We start from the raw sequence: 19,239 nt of genomic DNA, 5'->3' as shown, positions 1-19,239 counted from the left end.
CACTGCATAAATGCATGAAGTCATATCTGTGCAATTAAATCTAATCTAATCTAATTCATCTTCATCTACTTTCTTGCATTTCCAGGAAGCTCCGGTCGTGGCTCGGGCCTCCCTCTTCCTCGAATGTGCCCGATTTGTCCACCGCTGTAACCGCGGCAACTGGCCCGAGTGGATGAAAGGCCACCACGTTAATATCACCAAGAGAGGCCTGTCGAGGGGTCGGTCACCTATAGTCGGCAACAAAAGGAACCAGAAGCTCCAGTGGAACGCCGCCAAACATTTCTGCCAGTGGGGAGACGTGAGTTTAAGATCCAACTGATTATTGAAGGTGACATTTAATGATAAACAAGGATTCAATAAATGTAAGTGCGTGTCTTTATGTGTTCCATCTGCTCAGGCAATCGGCACAAGACTCAGTGAGCTGTGTCACTCTGAAAGCGAGAGCCCTGCCAACATCCTGGGCTACATTTATGATGAAGAGACCAAACGGAGGATGAGAAAAGAAGACGAGGAAGAGGACTATTTAGACGACAGTGAGTGGTGAATATTTGTGTATTGCAATTTTTTTTTTTTTTGTTCAAGTTTCCATTTTTTTAATCCATATACATTTCTGCATCAAGATACAGTCAATCCTACAAAATGTGGCTGCCCCTTCGCTCTGAAGATGGCCGCCTGCCAGCTCTTGTTGGAAATCACCACTTTCCTGCGGGAGACGTTTCCCTGCCTACCACGCCCGCGCACCGAGCCACTCGTGGTCAGTACTTTCACAAGCGTGCAAAAATATATGCATACGTTCAGTGCTTTTTTATCTTCCCACAAAAACACCATTGCTCTCAAGATTGTGTGAGGATGTTTAAAAAAGAGACATGCAGCTTTATTTATATAGCGCATTTCATACTGTACCAAGGGGCAACTCAATGTGCTTTACTCAAGATTCAAGAAATTTATTTCGCCATTTTGTACACAGCAAGCTGGGTACAATAGGAATTCTTGTGCAGAAGTCCCCCCAGGTCAGATATAAAAGATTATTAAAAGGTTTTTAAAAAAAACTTGTTAAAAGATAGTGAGTCAATTCAACAAATAGCAACAACAAAAAAATAGCCTATAAATAAATAACATTTAAAGACAAAAAAACACAATTAAAATAAGTAAAGCTGCCATAATGTCTAAAGTGCAGAAGTGATGTCAGTGCTGTCAGTGGTGTTGTGTGTATTGAGTGAGTCTGATTGTGGCTGGGAAAAAACTGTTGTAGAAGCGTGTAGGAAAAAGAAACAAAACAGTAACAGGAAGTAAGTAAGAATTGGAAATAAAACATAAAAACATACCATTTTTAAAAATTTAAATAAAACCAAAATAGTAAAAATTGGAAACATTAAACATACAATTAAAAGCAAGAAAGAAGAATAAGAGAAAGTACAGGAAAAAGAAAGAGAGAGAGAAAAAAAAAAGATTCAGATCCAAGATTAAGATTAAGATTGTGTGTAGTCTCTCCATCCATCTAATGATGCTCTAACCATCTCTCTGCAGGATCTCGACAGCTGCCGCCTGCGTTTGGACCCCGATCTCGGCCGCCATCGCTACGAGAGGAAGATCAGCTTCGCGGGCATCCTCGACGACGAGGACGGGCACGACTCGCTCAACAGCAGCAGCCACACGCTCAAGTCCGACACCACCTGCGACGACAAGAAGACGCAGGAAACTCAAGGTGAGAGCCGCCGCCGTGCACGCCGGGTGTTATTTGTTTCGCTCCCGCCGCTTGGCTCTTTCCTCACTGATGATTGTAGATAATCTCTCTCCGCTCCCACCCTCCCCAGCTCCCATCCGTAAGATTCGCATCGGGGGCTCCCGGCTGCTGCAGATCAAAGGGGCCCGCAGTTTCCGTGTGAAGAAGGGCGGCTCCCTGTCGTCCATACGGCGGGCGGGGAGCCTCAAGAGCACCAAGCTGTCACGGCAGGACTCTGAGTCGGAGAACGAAGAGGGTCTGCTGTCGCAAACGCACAGCAGAGACACTGTCACTGACATAGGTAAGTGACTGGAAGTGTCTTTAGTAAAAGGAGAAATCACATACAGGATCATTTATAAAAGATGGCTAAAGTGTGTGTCTGTTTGTGGATGCAGGCAGCCCCTTCAGCACCAGCGAGCCCAGCATCGAGCCAGAGGGCCCGAGCTCAGGAGGAACAGAGGACAACTACCACCGCAACATGTCCTGGCTCCATGTATGTGTGTCATTATGGGTGGAGGGAGTGGATGGTGTCGCTTTCATATACTGACCTCTCTTCCCCTAACCCTCTCCTCTCCTCTCCTCTCCTCTCCTCTCCTATCCTCTCCTATCCTCTCTGTCCTTCTGGTCTCCTCTCATCTCTTCTCCTCTCCTATCCTCTCTGTCCTTCTGGTCTCCTCTCCTCTCCTCTCCTCTCCTCTCCTCTCCTCTCCTCTCCTCTCCTCTCCTCTCTTCTCCTCTCCTCTCTTCTCGTCCTTCTGGTCTCCTCTCCTCCGGTCTCTCCTCTCCTCTCCTGTCCTATCCTCTCCTTTCCTTTCATTTCCTCTCCTCTCCTCTCCTTTCCTCTCCTCTCCTCTCCCCTCCACTCCCTCCCTCTGGTCCCCTCTCCTCTCCTCTCTGTCCCTCTGGTGTCCTCTCCTCCCTTCTCCTCCCCTCTCTTCTCTTCCCCTCTCCTCTTCTTTCCTCTCCTCTCCTCTGGTCTCCTTTCCTATCATCTCTGTCCCTCTGGTCTCCTCTCCTCTCCTCTCCTCTCCTCTCCTCTCCTCTCCTCTCCTCTCCTCTCCTCTCTGTCCCTCTGGTCTCCTCTCCTCTCCTCTCCTCTCCTCTCCTCTCCTCTCTTCCCCTCTCCTCTCTGGCCTCAGATCATGATCCTGCTGTGCAACCAGCAGAGTTTCATCTGCACCCACATCGACTTCTGCCACCCGCACTGCTACCAGCACCACAGCCGCTCCTGCGCCCGTCTGGTGCGCGCCATCAAACTGGTGTACGGCGAGACGGTGGACAGCCTGAGGGAGGACAGCTCCTCCTCCGGCAACATCGGGGCACGCGCGAAGAAAAGCAAAGAGGTTCATTTCACAAGCTATCATTACGGTTTTAACTTGATAGGATGTTTTTTTACTGCGGATGGTTCATCAGAGTCTCTTCGCCTTCAGTGTTCAGACAAGTCCTGCCTGAGGACGCCGTCCATGAAGAGAAGACCCACTGACTCCAACACAGAAGGGAAGAAAGACACAGGGATGCTCAAGTACATCCGCAACCAGGTGAGTTGGCTTATAGAGTCACTCGGTATCACTTTGAAATAAACAGAAGGCAGACAAGTAGGAGTGTGTTTCTTATTTTGGAGGAGTTTTGATTTCCCTTGCTTATGGTTTATGTTCCTTTCAGGTGATGAGTCTGTCACCGGCTCCTCTGTCGCTGCTCATCAAAGCCGCTCCCATCCTGACCGACGACATGTACGGAGACATCCAGCCCGCCGCCTGGGAGCTCCTGCTCAGCGTGGATGAGCATATGGCAGCTGCTGCTGGTGAGTCGTTGTGGGTCGTTGTGTATAAACATGGAGATTTTAAAATTATAGAATCCAAAAGCAAGTGAAGGGTCTCAGCACACCTGAAGATGCAGGTGTGTAGGAGGAGGGCATAACCCAAAATACAGGATTCAGAGGAAGCTCCCGCACACTGTCTCACTCTCAATTAATTTATTAAAGCAACGTTTCGGTCACAACTGTGACCTTCATCAGGCATATGAAAAACATTTCAAACATGATTCACATATATATACAGATATTCCCGGTGGGACTGACCAATCAGGGGACTGGGTGGCTCAACTTGTGATGAGCTTCACCTGTTGGGGGGCGACAACATTCAATTAACACATAGACACATCATAAAGTATAACATGATGAGTAAGAAAATTAAAAAAAAGTATATATATATATATATATTGTTTTAAAGACATTCTTAAAGGGATAGTTCAACATTTTGGCAAATTGGCCCATTCCCATAATCGCTATAGTCATAGCAGTAGGTTCATTACCTTTAATTGTAGGTGTAAGCTATTTTCAGTACGGCGGAGCGCAGCAGCTGGCTGCTCAGAGCTAAGCTATGGAGGCTAACGGAATTTCTTGGTTTCCCTCATTAAACTCATCAAATTCAACATCCCAAAACTCCACAGCGCTTTTGTAGACAAGTTGTGACCTGCACAACCACCACGCTATGAGATAATGACGGAACGATACGAAACGGAGCCGTTTTCGAGGTAAATACATACAAAACTGCTGATGCGCGTTGCGTTCAGGGACAGTTTTTCAGCAAGCAGTCTCCGTATTTACCCTGTATTTAGCTCGAAAACGGCTCCGTTTCGTATCGTTCCGTCATTATCTCATAGCGTGGTGGTTGTGCAGGTCACAACTTGTCTACAAAAGCGCTGTGGAGTTTTGGGATGTTGAATTTGATGAGTTTAATGAGGGAAACCAAGAAATTCCGTTAGCCTCCATAGTGTAGCTCTGAGCAGCCAGCTGCTGCGCTCCGCCGTACTGAAAATAGCTTACACCTACAATTAAAGGTAATGAACCTACTGCTATGACTATAGCGATTATGGCAATGGGCCAATTTGCCAAAATGTTGAACTATCCCTTTAAAGAGAACCATATCAAAACACAAAGATAAGCTGTATATAAATAGGGGCAGCTATGCCAATTGTTAAGTTCTATTTGTTAGTTTTTTATAAAAAACAACAGATATAGGAGCTATAATATCAAAATAAATAGCCAACAAAATTATAGAATCACAATCACATTTTATTCTAACAGTCTCCTTCTTTCTTCTACTTGTATATCTTTTCCCTGTCAAGATCTGTCCCACTCTTTGCCCTCGACCTGACCTTTACATCTCTCTCTCAATCCCCTCCAGCTGCCATGTTCCTTCTGTGCGCCGTAAAGGTCCCCGACGCGGTGACCGAAATGATGATGGCCGAGTTCCATCACCAGGAGGCCTGCCAGCGCATCAACTCCATCCTCAAGTTTTACACGCTGTGGCGTTTCCGCTACCAGGTCTGGCCTCGCATGGAGGAGGGAGCCCAGCAGATCTTTAAGGTACAGGGTCGTCATCTTCGTAAACTTCATTTGGAACATGCTGTCTTGTGCAACTAGGCCGCTTTAACCCCTTCTGCACCACATCTGTCTTTTATTTCAGATCCCTCCACCCAGCATCAACTTCACCCTGCCATCTCCCATACTGGGCATGCCCTGTGTCCCCATATTCGACCCCCCCTGGGTGCCCCAGAACACTGGCAGCGTCCAGGACCCGATCAATGAAGACCAGTCTGTAAGTCCGAGCCCTGTTGTCATTATGCATTCAGTGCCTTTACTTTATCATTACGTTCTTTTACTAATAGATATTATGTTTTATATTGAAAACATCAGAGAGCCTGACTTTATTATTTTCATTATTATTATAATTACTTTTGAATCAGTGCACTCTATGTGAATCATTCAAATCCACCTGTGGATGTGACATCACACACAACCTGACCTGGGACGGGCCGTCAGGTTGCTGTAGATTAATAAATTATTTGATGTGCACTGCAAAATTAAACAGATTATTCACCCAAAAAAACATGTTTTAGTAATATCTAGACTGCAGATTTAATGTGTCCAGGCATTACCCAAATTATTGATTAATTGTCACTGTGGGATCACAATTAATTTGGGTGAACCGAACCTTTAAATCCAGCTCAACCCAACAATTTATCAGTGCATTTACTGCTTTAACATACACGTGTTATTGCTCTGCAACTGTAATGTGAACAACTGCACCAAGAAATCTGCTAATTGAAGAAAAAATAAATCTAATCCATCCTTTAAAGTAGTGCAGCAGATTTCTTGGTGTTTTCCTTTTTTACGTTCTTATCTTTTCTGTTAAAAAGCATGATTCTCAAAATATGTTTTATAGATTTTGATGACGACCTGCGAACACATGTTATATAATTTATCTATCGACTGTCTTTGTTTTTAGTACTCCACATTAATTCAGTCAGTCCATACCATAGTAAGTTGGTATTTCTGCCCGGATGTTTGTGCTGATGCATCTTGTTACCTCAGATCATTAAAAGACAGGAGGGGAAAATTTTCTCCATTGAGTGTTTTTTTTAGGCCATTTGGGAGCTGTAGGTTTCCATCATGGATCAGAAGCTGGGGGGAGTTTCATGGGTCATTTCAGAGAGCTGCATCTTGATCAGTAATACACACCACACTCACAGTTTCTCCAATAACCTGCTCTGATTGTAAGGGAAAAAAAAAAATAACAGCATGCATCGGACATTCAGACATTATGTGTATGTTGTGCTGTTGATGCATGGTCATTAGATGAGAATGACTTTGCTGTGTTTTTCATATCATGCGTTCAGCTTATTTGGATATGTATGTTTATGAGCACTCGTGGGAATGGTGTGAGGCATTTACTGTACACAATATACAGTAAATTCTCCAAATTCCACTCTGAATACATTTATCTGTGTCCACAATTTGTCACCGATTGAAATCTTTCCTATTCAATACCTCAACAGTGTTCTTCATGATGCTCGGGATGGCATTAGGAGAATTACTGTATTAATGTGTTGTCCGGTCATTTTACATCCCAAAATGCTCCTCAGATGTAATCGTCCGTAAGCCTAGAATAGATGTGCACACACTTTCCTGACAGTTCTTACCCTGTCAGTTTGGTTTTCATTTGATTTGTGCCCTCCCTCATTTCTGAATCTTCTTGTATGTCCGCACCCGCTGCTCTACCTCGGTGCTGTCTCATCCAACGCCACCCTCCATGCCAACCCCCCATCTTTTCAGAAATCCTTCTCGGCGCGGGCCGTGTCGCGCTCGCACCAGCGGGCCGAGCACATCCTGAAGAACCTGCAGCAGGAGGAGGAGAAGCGGCGGCTGGGCCGCGAGGCCAGCATCATCACGGCCATCCCCGTGGCTCAGGAGGCCTGCTACGAGCCCACCTGCAGCCCCCCGCCGGAGCAGGAGGAAGAAGGTGGGCCGGCCACACTGTGTAGAGAAATACACAGTACAGGTGTCCGCTGGAGGTTCACTGGGAACTGGCTTTTCTTTTAAAACTGTGTGATCTTTTTTTCTTTTCTTTTTATTGTGTAAAAATAAACAGTATAAGACAGCAACAAGTGTGAAGATAACAGGCCACAGAGACAAACAAGATAAGAATGTAACATTTTAACTAAATGTAATAAACAGCCAACACATAGAACAGAAATGAAACAATGCTCTGACAGAACTGGATCAGGGTAACACTGGATAATAATTCTGATAAGTAATACTACTACAACCATTGTGACATGTAATAAAAGTAATAATACTGATGAGGGGTATAGGGAAAGTTTTTTTTTAAAGAGAGGAAGAGAGAGAAAGGGGTAGAAAGAAAATTAATAGGTAAGAAAGAAACTAAAGTAATAATGATTATCTATCTATCTATCTATCTATCTATCTATCTATCTATCTATCTATCTATCTATCTATCTATCTATCTATCTATCTATCTATCTATCTATCTATCTATCTATTATCTATCTATCTATCTATCTATCTATCTATCTATCTATCTATCTATCTATCTATCTATCTATCTATCTATCTATCTATCTATCTATCTATCTATCTTCCCTCTCTCCAAACTTCTGTGTTTGAAACAGCCTTAATAAAATGTATATATAAGTATTTCAGGGTGTTGGAGGATGTGAGGAATGTGGATGTAAATAATTCTAGGGGGGTTGCCTTCAGTAGGTATGGGCATGGGTCAGAGGTCAAGGAGAGTTTATGTCTTTTTTTGTTTGTTTGTTTGTTTTCTTCATTTCCTTTGGATCGCTCAGCTCAGTTCTAGTTTGTGGTGTTAGCTGTTGGTGTTGTGGATGTGAAGTGTGTGACAGCTCTGTGCCCTGACAGCATGTTCTCTCTGCTCTGTCTGTCCTGGTCCTGTCGGACGTTGATCCCGCCAGCAGAAGAAGTGGTGAACCTGGCATCACGCCGTCTGTCCGTCAGCCCGTCCTGCGCCTCCAGCAACTCCCACAGGAACTACTCTTTCCGCCGGGGCTCGGTGTGGTCCGTCCGCTCACTGGCCAGCGCCGAAGGTCTGAGAATAAAGACCAGAACGTCTTTTTAATAAAGTATAAAACTCCTGCTCGGCCGCTGAGAATTTATATTTGTTTTCTCTTTTTGCTTTTTTGCTAGATGAAGAGAACACAACAGAACACACTCCTACTCACCACATGCTGCAGCCACCCCAGGCTGTCTTCCCAGCATGCATCTGCGCCGCCGTCCTGCCGATCGTGCACCTCATGGAGGACGGGGAGGTTCGGGAGGATGGCGTGGCTGGTGGGTGTCATCTCCAAAGACAGGGAGTGTTAAATATATTGTTAAAAAAAATGACACGTGAATCTTCATTATCTTCTCTTCCATGTTTCCTCAGTGAGCGCTGTGGCCCAGCAGATCCTCTGGAACTGCCTGATCGAAGACCCGGCACTGGTTCTACGACACTTCCTGGAAAAACTGACAGTGAGCAACAGACAGGTGGGCAAGACACACATCCTATAATTGTTTTTCTACAAGTTGAGAGTGGAAATGTGGGAATGTAGAAATGTAAAATGCAACTTTATGTTGTTAGGATGAGCTGATGTATATGCTGAGGAAGCTCCTGCTCAACATTGGAGATTTACCGGCCCAGACGTCTCACATCCTCTTCAACTACCTGGTGAGGCCACAGAAAGACATATATCTTAATTTTTTCTTATTAGTTTATTTACTTACTTATTATAAATTTATGTAGTTGGTTCACTGTTTTTGTTTTGTCCTCCTTGGCTTACTACATACTGAGTGTATTATTGCCAAAACTTACATCTTTATGGATTTGATATGGCTTGAACAAATATTGATATCTTGTATTAGTTATATCATGAATTAACGGCAGAGCATTTAAAGGAAAGCAGAAGATTAACTGATTTTGGATGAGTTATGGAGAAGGGGTGGGACTATATATACTCTAAGTTTTTAACTTTAGCCCACTCCTTTTAGGACAAAAAGTATGCAAAGTGCAGCTACTTGCTCCTGTGCACTTGTTTACTTATTTTACATGTTTCAAATAAAAAGATGAATTCATTCATTTATGTTATGTATCTTCAAATTTCATCATCTCTCTCAATCAAATCTCCGTCCTCTAGGTGGGGCTGATCATGTACTTTGTGCGGACGCCCTGCGAGTGGGGCATGGACGCCATCTCGGCCACGCTGACCTTCCTGTGGGAGGTGGTGGGCTACGTGGAGGGGCTCTTCTTCAAGGACCTGAAGCAGACCATGAAGAAGGAGCAGTGCGAGGTCAAGCTGCTGGTCACCGCGTCCATGCCAGGTGAGCTCACACCAGGGCCGTTGCTAGGAATTCTGGGCCCCCTTAAAGAATACTAAAGTGGGCCCCTCCCTCTAACTTTTCCAGTTTTTTTTTTCTTAGACTACGTATGTATTATCATGTATTATTTAGCCTACTTTGTTTTGATGCTAATGCAGCATTACACTGCAAAAACTCAAGTATCTTACCAAGAACATTTGTCTTATTTCTAGTCAAAATGTAATTTCTAGTCAAAACAAATCCCATTATACTTAAAATAAGACACATCATATTAAAAGTAGCTTGTTTTTTGACACTTTTTACTCCTTTCAAGCAGATTTTCACTTGGAATAAGTAGAAAAAAACTGATAGTGGAACAAGTTTTTCTTCCTTATTACAAGCACAAAAAACCTGCTTTCACTGGCAGATTTTTCAACTTATTTCAAGTGAAAATTTGTTTGAAACAAGTGAAAATGAATTTTTAGGTTATGAGTCTTATTTTAAGTGGAAAGAGATTAGTTTTGACTAGAAATTAGACATTTGGACAAGAAATAAGGCAAATATTCTTGGAAAGATGTTGAGTTTTTACAGTGTACTATGAGTATTAGTCAGGGTCTTATGCAGAATAATTCAGTCATACAAAGATTAGACTACTGGGATTTTTTGTGGGCCCCACTGGGTGCTGGGCCCCTAGAATTATCATCACCTTTCTTCCCTATACAATGGCCCTGACTCACACTGCCGCCGCAAAAATAATCAGTCGAAATGAAATCGCCGGTGTCAAACATAATAAAAGATTATTCTTGTGATTTCCCGCCGCAGGAACCAAAACACTGGTGGTGCACGGGCAGAACGAGTGCGACATCCCCACGCAGCTGCCCGTCCATGAAGATACGCAGTTTGAAGCACTGCTGAAGGTACAGACTCAGACTCTTTGTTTACGTGCTGCATTCAGGCTTTAGTAATCTCTCTCTGTAGCTAAATATAAACGATCTGGGGTGAGAGTCGGCTAAATATTCATGTGAGCTTAAGTCAACTAATGAGAGAATCTTCTGACGTCTCCTCTCCCTCCACCCAACCAGGAGTGTCTTGAATTTTTCAACATCCCTGAGGCCAGATCAGCCCATTACTTCCTCATGGACAAACGGTGGAACCTCATCCATTATTCCAAGGTAGGTGGACAGCAGCCTAGTTTCACTTCAAGACGGAAGTGGAGGACTTAACTGTAGTAAATTTGTTCTTTAGTCCCACTTCCGCAGTTTTTACCAAGATTGTGGCATTCACAAATGTTTTCTCATCCAGGATTTGTTCTTAGCTAAGAAAAAAATCTACGCACACTCAAGAGCACACTTAGACACATTTGAGAGATGACTCTTGTGCAATATCGTGATTATTGTATTTTCTTCTGTTCTGCAGTTGTATAATATTATATGATTTGAATTAGAATAATTATCTTATCATTTAAGATGTTTTTAATATTTTTTTTTATTATTTTACGAAGCACTGCGGTCTCTTATAAAACACTATATACACTTAATTCTAACCCTAACCTTTGTTTTGAAAGTTGCTATATAAATAAAGTGTATTATTATTAATTCGCAACGCAGTTTACGTTCATGAATCTAACGTAGAGTTTTCTTAAAAAATTCTTAAGAAAATTGAATTTCCTGTCTCTCTTATATTCTATCCAATAAGGCAAAAATCCCCAAAATATACTTTAAAAAAAAGAAAAGAAAGACATTTCTTGAGAACGACTAAGAAGATATTGATGAATGAGGCCCAGTGTTCCTATCTACCCCCTTTAGACATATGTAAGAGACATCTACCCCTTCCGGAGGTCGGTGTCTCCACAGCTCAACTTGGTCCACATGCTGCCTGAGAGAGGACAAGAGCTCATCCAGAAGCAGGTTTGGAAGATTTCAAATGTTCCAATTCCCCTTTAAATGACGTCTGTGGAGGAATAGAAGTAGAAACTCATTCTACATTTTTGTGATTTTTTTTTTTTTGCCTGTAGGTGTTCTCCCGTAAACTAGAGGAGGTCGGCCGCGTCCTCTTCCTCATCTCCCTCACGCAGCACATGCCGGCCGTGCACAAGCAATCCCACGTCTCCCTGCTGCAGGAAGACCTCCTCCGCCTGCCCTCCTTCCCACGGACCGCCATCGATGCAGAGTTCTCTCTGTTCAACGACCCACAGGGTGAGACACACTCATACTTTTCCTGTGCCATCACAAACTGTAATAGAAATCATTCTTGGATGGATGTATACTTTAATTTGTGTTTTTAAGGAGAATGAATAATTATTTTTTTTATAAGAAAGGCAGCAAAACAAATATATAGAGGATTTGGGCTGCTGTGGAAAAAAAAAAGTGAGTTCTGACTTTTTTTTCTGACTTCTTTTTTTTTTAAGTCATAATTTTGAGAAAAAGGTCAGTCATTCTGTCATTAATCTCAGAATTCTGAGATTAAGATTAGATTAGATTAGATGAAACTCACTTTTTTCCCCACAGTGGCCCTAATCCTTTTCCATAAAATACAAATAGATGTAACTGTTCTTTTTTTTAAAATCTCTTTTATTTGCTCCATTTTTGTTTTCTTTCTTTTGTCTGTTTGCTTGCTTTTCTTTGGTTTCTGTTTTTTGTCATGTTCATGTTCGTTTTTGCTGTCTATAAACCAAGCTAATCTGATGCTGAAAGATAATTTAAAAAAATGATCACAAAATAATAATGTTTTTTTTTCCCTCTCTCTCTCTAGGTAAGGAGCTGTTTGGTTTGGACACCCTCCACAAGGTCCTGTGGATCAAGCTGCTGGAGGAGATGTTCCTGGGCATGCCCAGCGAGTACCCGTGGGGCGACGAGATGATGCTCTTCCTGAACGTCTTCAACGGGGCCCTGCTGCTGCACCCGGAGGACAGCGCCCTCCTCAGGCAGTACACGGCCACCGCCATCAACACCGCCGTGCACTTCAACCATCTCTTCTCCCTGAGCGGCTACCAGTGGATCCTGCCGACCATGCTGCAGGTACAGAGTAACACATGTGTTTGTTCATCGTCTTAAACCTCTGTCTACCTCCACCTCATGAAAAATGCAAAAGAAATCATGTTTGGAAACAACAGAAATGAAATGACAGGGAAAGATATTATGCAAAAACATGTTATCGGTTGGCTGAGGTGGGGAAAAAAAATGCCATAACAAAAAAAAAAGAGAGAACGTGACCTGTGGTGACAGAAACACATGTACGCTCTGTGTTGTTGTGACAGGTCTACGCCGACTACGAGAGCAACCCTTTACTGAGGCAGGGCATCGAGTTCTGCTGCCGGCAGTTCTACATCCTCCACCGCAAACCCTTCATCCTGCAGCTGTTCGCCAGCGTGGCTCCGCTGCTGGAGTTCACAGTAAGACACACATGCACACACCTGTATTAGAATAAATGTACAAGAAAAGACATAAATAATACATTTTCTCTACATATTTGTTTGCTCCACCAGACCAGCACCAGCACCGGTCTGTCCAAAGGAGTGTCGGCCCAGTGTCTGTTTGACCTGCTGGTCTCTCTGGAGGGTGAGACGCTGGACGCCCTGGACGCTCTGGAGCTGGTCAAGGCTGAGAAACCTCTGCGCTCTCTGGGTAAAGCCAGTCAAATTCTATCCTGATGTCTCACCAGTATGTCATCGTTGTTACCATTGTCTGTGCCCCGGGACAGCAGATGAAAATTAGTTTACAGCTAAATCTGGCACAATATAGTATGTATTGAGCACTGTCCCTGTTAAATAAATAAATAAAATAAATGTAAATCCAAGATAGGTACTCTAGCACATTCCTTCTGGTCCTAATAATAAACTCCATTCATACTGGAAATCAGTGTTTTTCTGGGGCTTTTGGCAAAAAATCTGGTGCCCAACCCTCTGGGAGCTACAAGTGTCCTTTATTCTGTCATTAATATGAAAGAAGGGTGATTCAATTTGGGATGGTGATTGCAAAAAAGCAGATTTTACATGTGTGGATAATGTATTGTGTGCCTAGATATCACTTGTGGTTGGGAGAATTGTGCAACACATTACATCTGGAGAGACGAAGACTCGAAAAACGAAGATAGAGGAGATATGTTTGATAAGACATGTGACCCGGTACTGAGTTACCTTGAAAACTAGAGCTCACAGACATTGGCTATTGTATAAAGCCTCATGTGAACTTTGAATTTGAATTTTTATTCATTTCTTTCTTGAAAATCAATAAACATATTTCTAAGGGGGAAAAAGCCCAAAAGCTCAAAATATTATACACACACATACATACAGTATTGTTTTGTTTGTTTTTCAGATTTCTGTTATGGCAATGAGGACTTGGCCTTCTCCATCAGTGAAGCCATCAAGCTGTGTGTCACTGTGGTTGCCTACGCCCCCGAATCCTTCAGGAGGTATGGAGACACACTCTGCATCGTCTCCATCTCTTTTCCTCTCCCACATCTACATCTTTTCCACATCAGCCCATCTTCTATGTGTGTGATCTCTCCAGTCTCCAGATGCTGATGGTGCTGGAGGCGCTGGTTCCCTGCCACCTCCAGAAACTGAAGAGCAACACCGTTACCATGGAATCGGCTTCCGCTGCAAGGGACGAGATCGCCGCCATCGCTGCTCTGGCCACGTCACTGCAGGCGCTCCTCTACAGCTCAGAGGCCCTGACAAGGTCGGAGAGAACTGGAGGCGATTCGGCCTTTATCAGATTTTTTTTTTTTTTTTTTTTACAATCCTCCTAATTTCATCCACATCTTCTCCACAGGCCGATGACAGCACCACAGATGTCCCGCTGCGATCAGGGCCACAAGGGAGGCACCACAGCAAACCACGCCATGTCAGGAGGAGTCAACACCAGGTCAGGAAGAGAGGTATAATCAATAAACGAGTAGCGGTGGTGTTCTTTCTTTGAACGAAGTGCCGTTTTCTTCTTCACAGGGACAACCTCCACCTCCTGGAGGAGGGCCAGGGCATGCCGAGGGAGGAGCTGGACGAGCGCATCGCCCGGGAGGAGTTCCGCAGGCCCCGGGAGTCCCTGTTAAACATCTGCACCGAGTTTTACAAACACTGCGGACCAAGACTCAAGATCCTGCAGAACGTCGCCGGGGAACCGCGGGTCACGGCCCTGGAGCTGCTGGACATCAAGTCCCACATGAGGTGAGATTTTATCCATCAGTGTCACTCGTACAATTTGCATAATGGTAGGTTGTAATGAAATGATTATCCAAAAAGCAGAGATTGCTTGCCCAAAAACTGCCCCCAACAGGAATGCGCATCAGCGGTTTTGCATGAATTTACCTCGAAAACAACTCTGTCTCGTAACGTTCTATTATTATCTTATAGCGTGGTGAATGTGCAGGTCACAACTTGTCCATGAGAGCGTTTTGGAGTTGTTGGATTGTGTATTTGATGAAATCAAACCAAAGAAAACCAAGAAATCCCATGAGCCTCCGTAGCGTAGCTCTGAGCAGCTCGCGGCTCTGCTCCGCCGTTCTAAAAATAGCTTGCACCAACAATTAAAGGTAACAAACCTACTCCTAAAACGATAGGGATTATGGCAATGGGCCAATTTGCCAAAATGTTGAACTATCCCTTTAACTCATTGAGTGCCGCGCTCCTTTCCAAAGTTTTAGTCAAGTGTACCGGCAAATTAGACCATATTTGACTTTTTATTTTAGAGCCATAGTGTATTCTATATTATTGCCACCAACACATACTGTAGCTCATTTGAAAGGTTTAACTTTATCCTTCAAATGGCCACAAACCGTTTGTTTCTACGTGCCTCCGTTCCTGAGAAAAGTCAAGCTAAACATGGCTGGGTTTCACCAAAATCCCTCCTTTTTTTCTAGAAAAGGAGATAGAGCGTCTTTTATGAAAGGTGCGCTGTTTGTGTCTGTCGCTCTTCAGACACTCGCATTTCTGGATCAAAGGGCTCGTATAAGATAAATATACACAACAATTGTTGTTCTATTCACAAAACCACCATCGGGGGCGGGGGGGGCGCCACTAAACAGCAATAACACAGACGCACCGTGCCGTGTCACAGCCTCTCGCCGCGGAACGTGAGGCTCTGCCGGCCACAGCGGCTCGCGAACACCGGTCCCGCCGGTGGTCGCGGTCCGTCTGTGGTACGGGTCGGTGGTGCCGGTCTGCTTTGGCCCAGAGACCATCAGATTTTACCGCGGGAGGACTTTGGGGAGGACACGGTGTTGCTCCAGATGAAGACCGGGCGGGACAGTGGGCTGAGAGCTTCCTGGTTCAGCTCCCAGCTGCTGCAGCCTCGCAGGTGAGAGCGGAGCAGCAGCGGAGAAGCAGCGGAGCAGCTGCTGCATCTGCATGCAGAACTCCGTTTGCAGAAGCTGAGTTATGATAAAAACTTCCAGATCATGAGCTGTCATGTGACTTTGATCGTCATCTATTTCAGTTCTCCTCGTCGTAGAGTCCCCAAATTTACATATAATGTGTATTAAAGTGTCTATTTTCATAATTTAAAAAAAAAGCAAAAAACGAAAAATTTCGTTTTTGGCACTCAACGCATGGGAACGAAAAACGAGAAATTACGTGGTTGGCACTCAATGAGTTAAGATACAGGATGGTTCTACACAAAGGCAAATATGTGCATTGATTGAACCTACATTTAAAAAAAAAGAAAAGATTTAAAAACAGGCAGAGAAGAGGCTTGTCAAATACGATGAGGCGGATCATTCCATAGTGTCGGAGCTGCTCTGACCGTGTGTGTCCGTGTCGTCCGTCTCCCAGACTGGCAGAGATCGCCCACGCCCTGCTGAAGCTGGCGCCCTACGACACCCTGACCATGGAGAGCCGGGGGCTGCGGCGCTACATCATGGAGATGCTGCCCATCACCGACTGGTCGTCGGAGGCCGTGCGGCCCGCTCTCATCCTGATCCTCAAGAGGCTGGACCGCATGTTCAACAAGATCCACAAGATGCCTACGCTCAGGTGCGCTCGCCCACAGGCATTGTGCACCAGGTCTGTTGAATTACAATCCCACTTCTTTCTCCGTCTCCCTGTGAGTGTATCGTGCTGTACCGGTGCCGTGGTTGTGTACAGTAGATAGACGGCTTCTTGGCACTGTCCTCCGTAAAGCGCTGCCTTCGTGGGTGATGTACCGTAAGTGCTGCTGTGGTGTGTTTTCTTGCACAGGTTCTTGTGGGTGGGTTTGTGTGTGTGTGTGCGTGAGAGGTTCAGTGCTGCATACACGGGTTTGTGTGGGTGTGTGTACTAACGATGGGTCACTGGCAGTGTTCCCCCTTATACAGGGGTGCAGGAATGCAGCGAAATTTGTTTACCTTTATTCTTAGTGTAATATAACATGTAAATAATCTCTAGTCTTGTAATAACTGCACATCTTCTAATTAGACTTAAATAGATTAGGTTTTACAAAACGGAATTGCTGCAGTTGCATCTAACCCCTTTAATAAGGTAGTTGGTAAACTTGATTTATGTTGTACTTTTCATACAATAGAATAGTATTACACAAAAATGCATGGACAAAAACTTTGAAATCCAATTTGCATTAACAAATCAATAGGTTAAAGTATGGCAAGCAGTAAAATATTGGTTCAAGAGTCAATAAAATAAAGCAGTAGTTGCCCTCTTCCTTATTCCTTACTTTTAAATGTTTAAGATCAACAAACAAATTTTAATATTATACAAAATAACCCAAGTAAATATAAAAGACAGTTTTTAAATTATGATTTCAGTGAAAAAAGCTATCCAAACCTACCTGACCCTATGTAAAAAAAAAAAAAAAAGTAATTCCCCCCCTTGTTAAATCATGAACTAACTGTGATAAACCACATTTCTTTGGAAAGATGAGTTCAATTTCAATCTCCACACCCAGGCCTGATCACTGCCAGAGCTGCTGAATCAAGAAAGCACTTCAATAGAACCTGTGTGACAAAGTGAAGTAGGCTGAGAGAGCTCAAAATAGCAACACCATCATGCTGTGATCTGGAGAAATGCAGGAAAAGATTAAAAAGCCATCGACATCCGTCAGTCTGGAAGCAGATAAACCAGTTAACAGGTTTTTACAGTGACTTGAACGCTGCAGGAAAGAAATAAAGCCGAAACACCGCTGGCTCAGAGGGAACACTGGTCACAGGTGTGTGCCTCACACCACAATCTGTCGCTGCAGTGTCTAGCTGTTTCTGTTTGTGAGCTTTGCAATATTCACCGGGGGGGGGGGAGTGCACATCCCTCTCAGCACACGATGGTCTGCTTCTCCGCTTCAGACGTTCTGACATGTGATTTGACGAGATCGAAGCGAAGGCGAGCAGCTTCTCCATGCCGACGCCCCGCGTTCCCCCTTTTCATCCCACACACGACACGGATGAGGCATTTTGCATCAGAGCCATTTTTAATTGTATGACATTGTGCTTTTTATCTCGGTGGTGGCTTGGTGTTGTGCGCTCTCCAGGAGACAGGTGGAGTGGGAGGCGGCCAGCAGCCTGATCGAGGGGATCTGCCTGACGCTGCAGCGACAGCCAATCATCTCCTTCCTCCCGCATCTCCGCTCGCTGATCAACGTCTGTGTCAACCTGGTACGAAAAGAAACACACAGGACGATACAAATGGTCATTCCTGCTTTTTTGTGTGTATTTTTTTAAGCCTTTATTTGTGTGGTCAGGTGATGGGTGTAGTCGGACCCTCCAGTGTGGCAGACGGTCTACCTCTGCTCCACCTCAGCCCCTACCTCTCTCCTCCGCTTCCTTTCAGCACAGCGGTGGTCCGGCTGGTCGCCCTTCAGATCCAGGTCAATGTCACAGGTTTCATCCACCTATAGATTATTCACTCTTTTTTACCTGCTATAATGTCTCATACTTTCTTCTTCCATGTTTTTTTTTTGTTTTTTAAAATCCATCCCAGGCCTTGAAGGACGACTTCCCCCTCAGTCATGTGATCTCACCTTTCACAAATCAGGAGAGGAGGGAGGGGATGCTGCTCAACCTGCTTATCCCCTTTGTGCTGACTGTTGGCTCTGGAAGCAAAGGTAAAACATGATTTTGATTTGTCCCTTTACGCATTTTTCAAGTGGTAAAAAGTACCGGTTGAGGTCAAATCTTGTACTCTGCTGAGTGATATAAAGTCATTTTAGGGCAACATATCCCTCTATGTACAATACCAGGGACTGGAATCATTTTTTGGCAGGCAAAATAGCCAGATTTTTACATTGTAATGTCCCTTTATGGCATGCAGAAGGTGCACCTGACAAATCATTGTCCTTCATAACGGATGAATTGACCCCACACCTTCTGAAATACCTCCTGTTTGTCCTTGAGAAATTTTCTCCAGAGTTAAACAAGAAGTTAGTTCTCTAAACCACAAGGCCATAGCGGGTTTCCACATGTTTTTCCATGATGCTATATTGTCCTTTTTGCTTGTAGAGAGCATATGTTTATAAAAACAAAAATCCATGACACTTTATTGTATGGCTCTCAGGGGAAAGACTCCAGGTTCCAGCTCTTATCAAATTGAAGGAATCTCCTGCCCAGGCAGTCTGATAGCCAGACATGTATTATCTATGCAAATGACTCCACTTGGGTCTGTGTGTCTCTCCCTCTGCAGACAGCCCCCATCTGGAGCCGCCTGAGATCTTCCTGCTCCTCCAGACCGTCATCAACATCCTCCTGCCCCCTCGGATCATCTCCACCTCTCGCACCAAGAACTTCATGCTGGACGCTTCCCCGGCTCACTGCTCCACGCCGGGCGACACGGGGAAGGACCTGCGCAGAGAGGGATTAGCCGAGTCCACCAGCCAGGCTGCATACCTGGGTATGGATGTGGTAACTTTTCATAACAGGATTAATAAAGTTACAGGCTTTTCTTTTC

The 19,239-nt window shown here is 44.4% G+C and overlaps 1 protein-coding gene across 3 annotated transcripts in view; it reads left to right on the top strand.

The window, feature by feature from the left end:
- unc80 (unc-80 homolog (C. elegans)) overlaps positions 1 to 19,239 on the top strand; it is a 49,721-nt gene that overhangs the window by 24,076 nt on the left and 6,406 nt on the right. Inside the window, exons 24-56 of one of the 3 annotated variants that reach the window (XM_085799992.1) lie at positions 86 to 298; positions 398 to 533; positions 621 to 754; positions 1,528 to 1,705; positions 1,785 to 2,024; positions 2,119 to 2,216; positions 2,863 to 3,066; positions 3,154 to 3,261; positions 3,386 to 3,524; positions 4,909 to 5,090; positions 5,191 to 5,322; positions 6,840 to 7,026; positions 8,000 to 8,131; positions 8,232 to 8,375; positions 8,470 to 8,570; positions 8,665 to 8,751; positions 9,218 to 9,401; positions 10,200 to 10,294; positions 10,460 to 10,549; positions 11,183 to 11,284; positions 11,392 to 11,572; positions 12,129 to 12,394; positions 12,634 to 12,768; positions 12,862 to 13,000; positions 13,694 to 13,790; positions 13,889 to 14,059; positions 14,153 to 14,245; positions 14,326 to 14,544; positions 16,147 to 16,377; positions 17,828 to 17,951; positions 18,038 to 18,163; positions 18,277 to 18,400; positions 18,976 to 19,182. In XM_085799992.1, the coding sequence (XP_085656118.1) occupies positions 86 to 298; positions 398 to 533; positions 621 to 754; positions 1,528 to 1,705; positions 1,785 to 2,024; positions 2,119 to 2,216; positions 2,863 to 3,066; positions 3,154 to 3,261; positions 3,386 to 3,524; positions 4,909 to 5,090; positions 5,191 to 5,322; positions 6,840 to 7,026; positions 8,000 to 8,131; positions 8,232 to 8,375; positions 8,470 to 8,570; positions 8,665 to 8,751; positions 9,218 to 9,401; positions 10,200 to 10,294; positions 10,460 to 10,549; positions 11,183 to 11,284; positions 11,392 to 11,572; positions 12,129 to 12,394; positions 12,634 to 12,768; positions 12,862 to 13,000; positions 13,694 to 13,790; positions 13,889 to 14,059; positions 14,153 to 14,245; positions 14,326 to 14,544; positions 16,147 to 16,377; positions 17,828 to 17,951; positions 18,038 to 18,163; positions 18,277 to 18,400; positions 18,976 to 19,182 (4,999 nt within the window). The remainder of the gene's footprint in view (positions 1 to 85; positions 299 to 397; positions 534 to 620; positions 755 to 1,527; positions 1,706 to 1,784; positions 2,025 to 2,118; positions 2,217 to 2,862; positions 3,067 to 3,153; positions 3,262 to 3,385; positions 3,525 to 4,908; positions 5,091 to 5,190; positions 5,323 to 6,839; positions 7,027 to 7,999; positions 8,132 to 8,231; positions 8,376 to 8,469; positions 8,571 to 8,664; positions 8,752 to 9,217; positions 9,402 to 10,199; positions 10,295 to 10,459; positions 10,550 to 11,182; positions 11,285 to 11,391; positions 11,573 to 12,128; positions 12,395 to 12,633; positions 12,769 to 12,861; positions 13,001 to 13,693; positions 13,791 to 13,888; positions 14,060 to 14,152; positions 14,246 to 14,325; positions 14,545 to 16,146; positions 16,378 to 17,827; positions 17,952 to 18,037; positions 18,164 to 18,276; positions 18,401 to 18,975; positions 19,183 to 19,239) is intronic. The other 2 variants (XM_085799976.1, XM_085799984.1) reach the window with 2 other exon arrangements.

The sequence above is a fragment of the Trachurus japonicus genome, chromosome 2 (assembly GCF_045865225.1).
Source record: "Trachurus japonicus isolate A0001 chromosome 2, Traja_1.0".
Classification (NCBI taxonomy): domain Eukaryota; kingdom Metazoa; phylum Chordata; class Actinopteri; order Carangiformes; family Carangidae; genus Trachurus; species Trachurus japonicus.
Note: the sequence above shows the minus strand (reverse complement) of the source record. Positions and strands in the feature narration are given on the sequence as shown.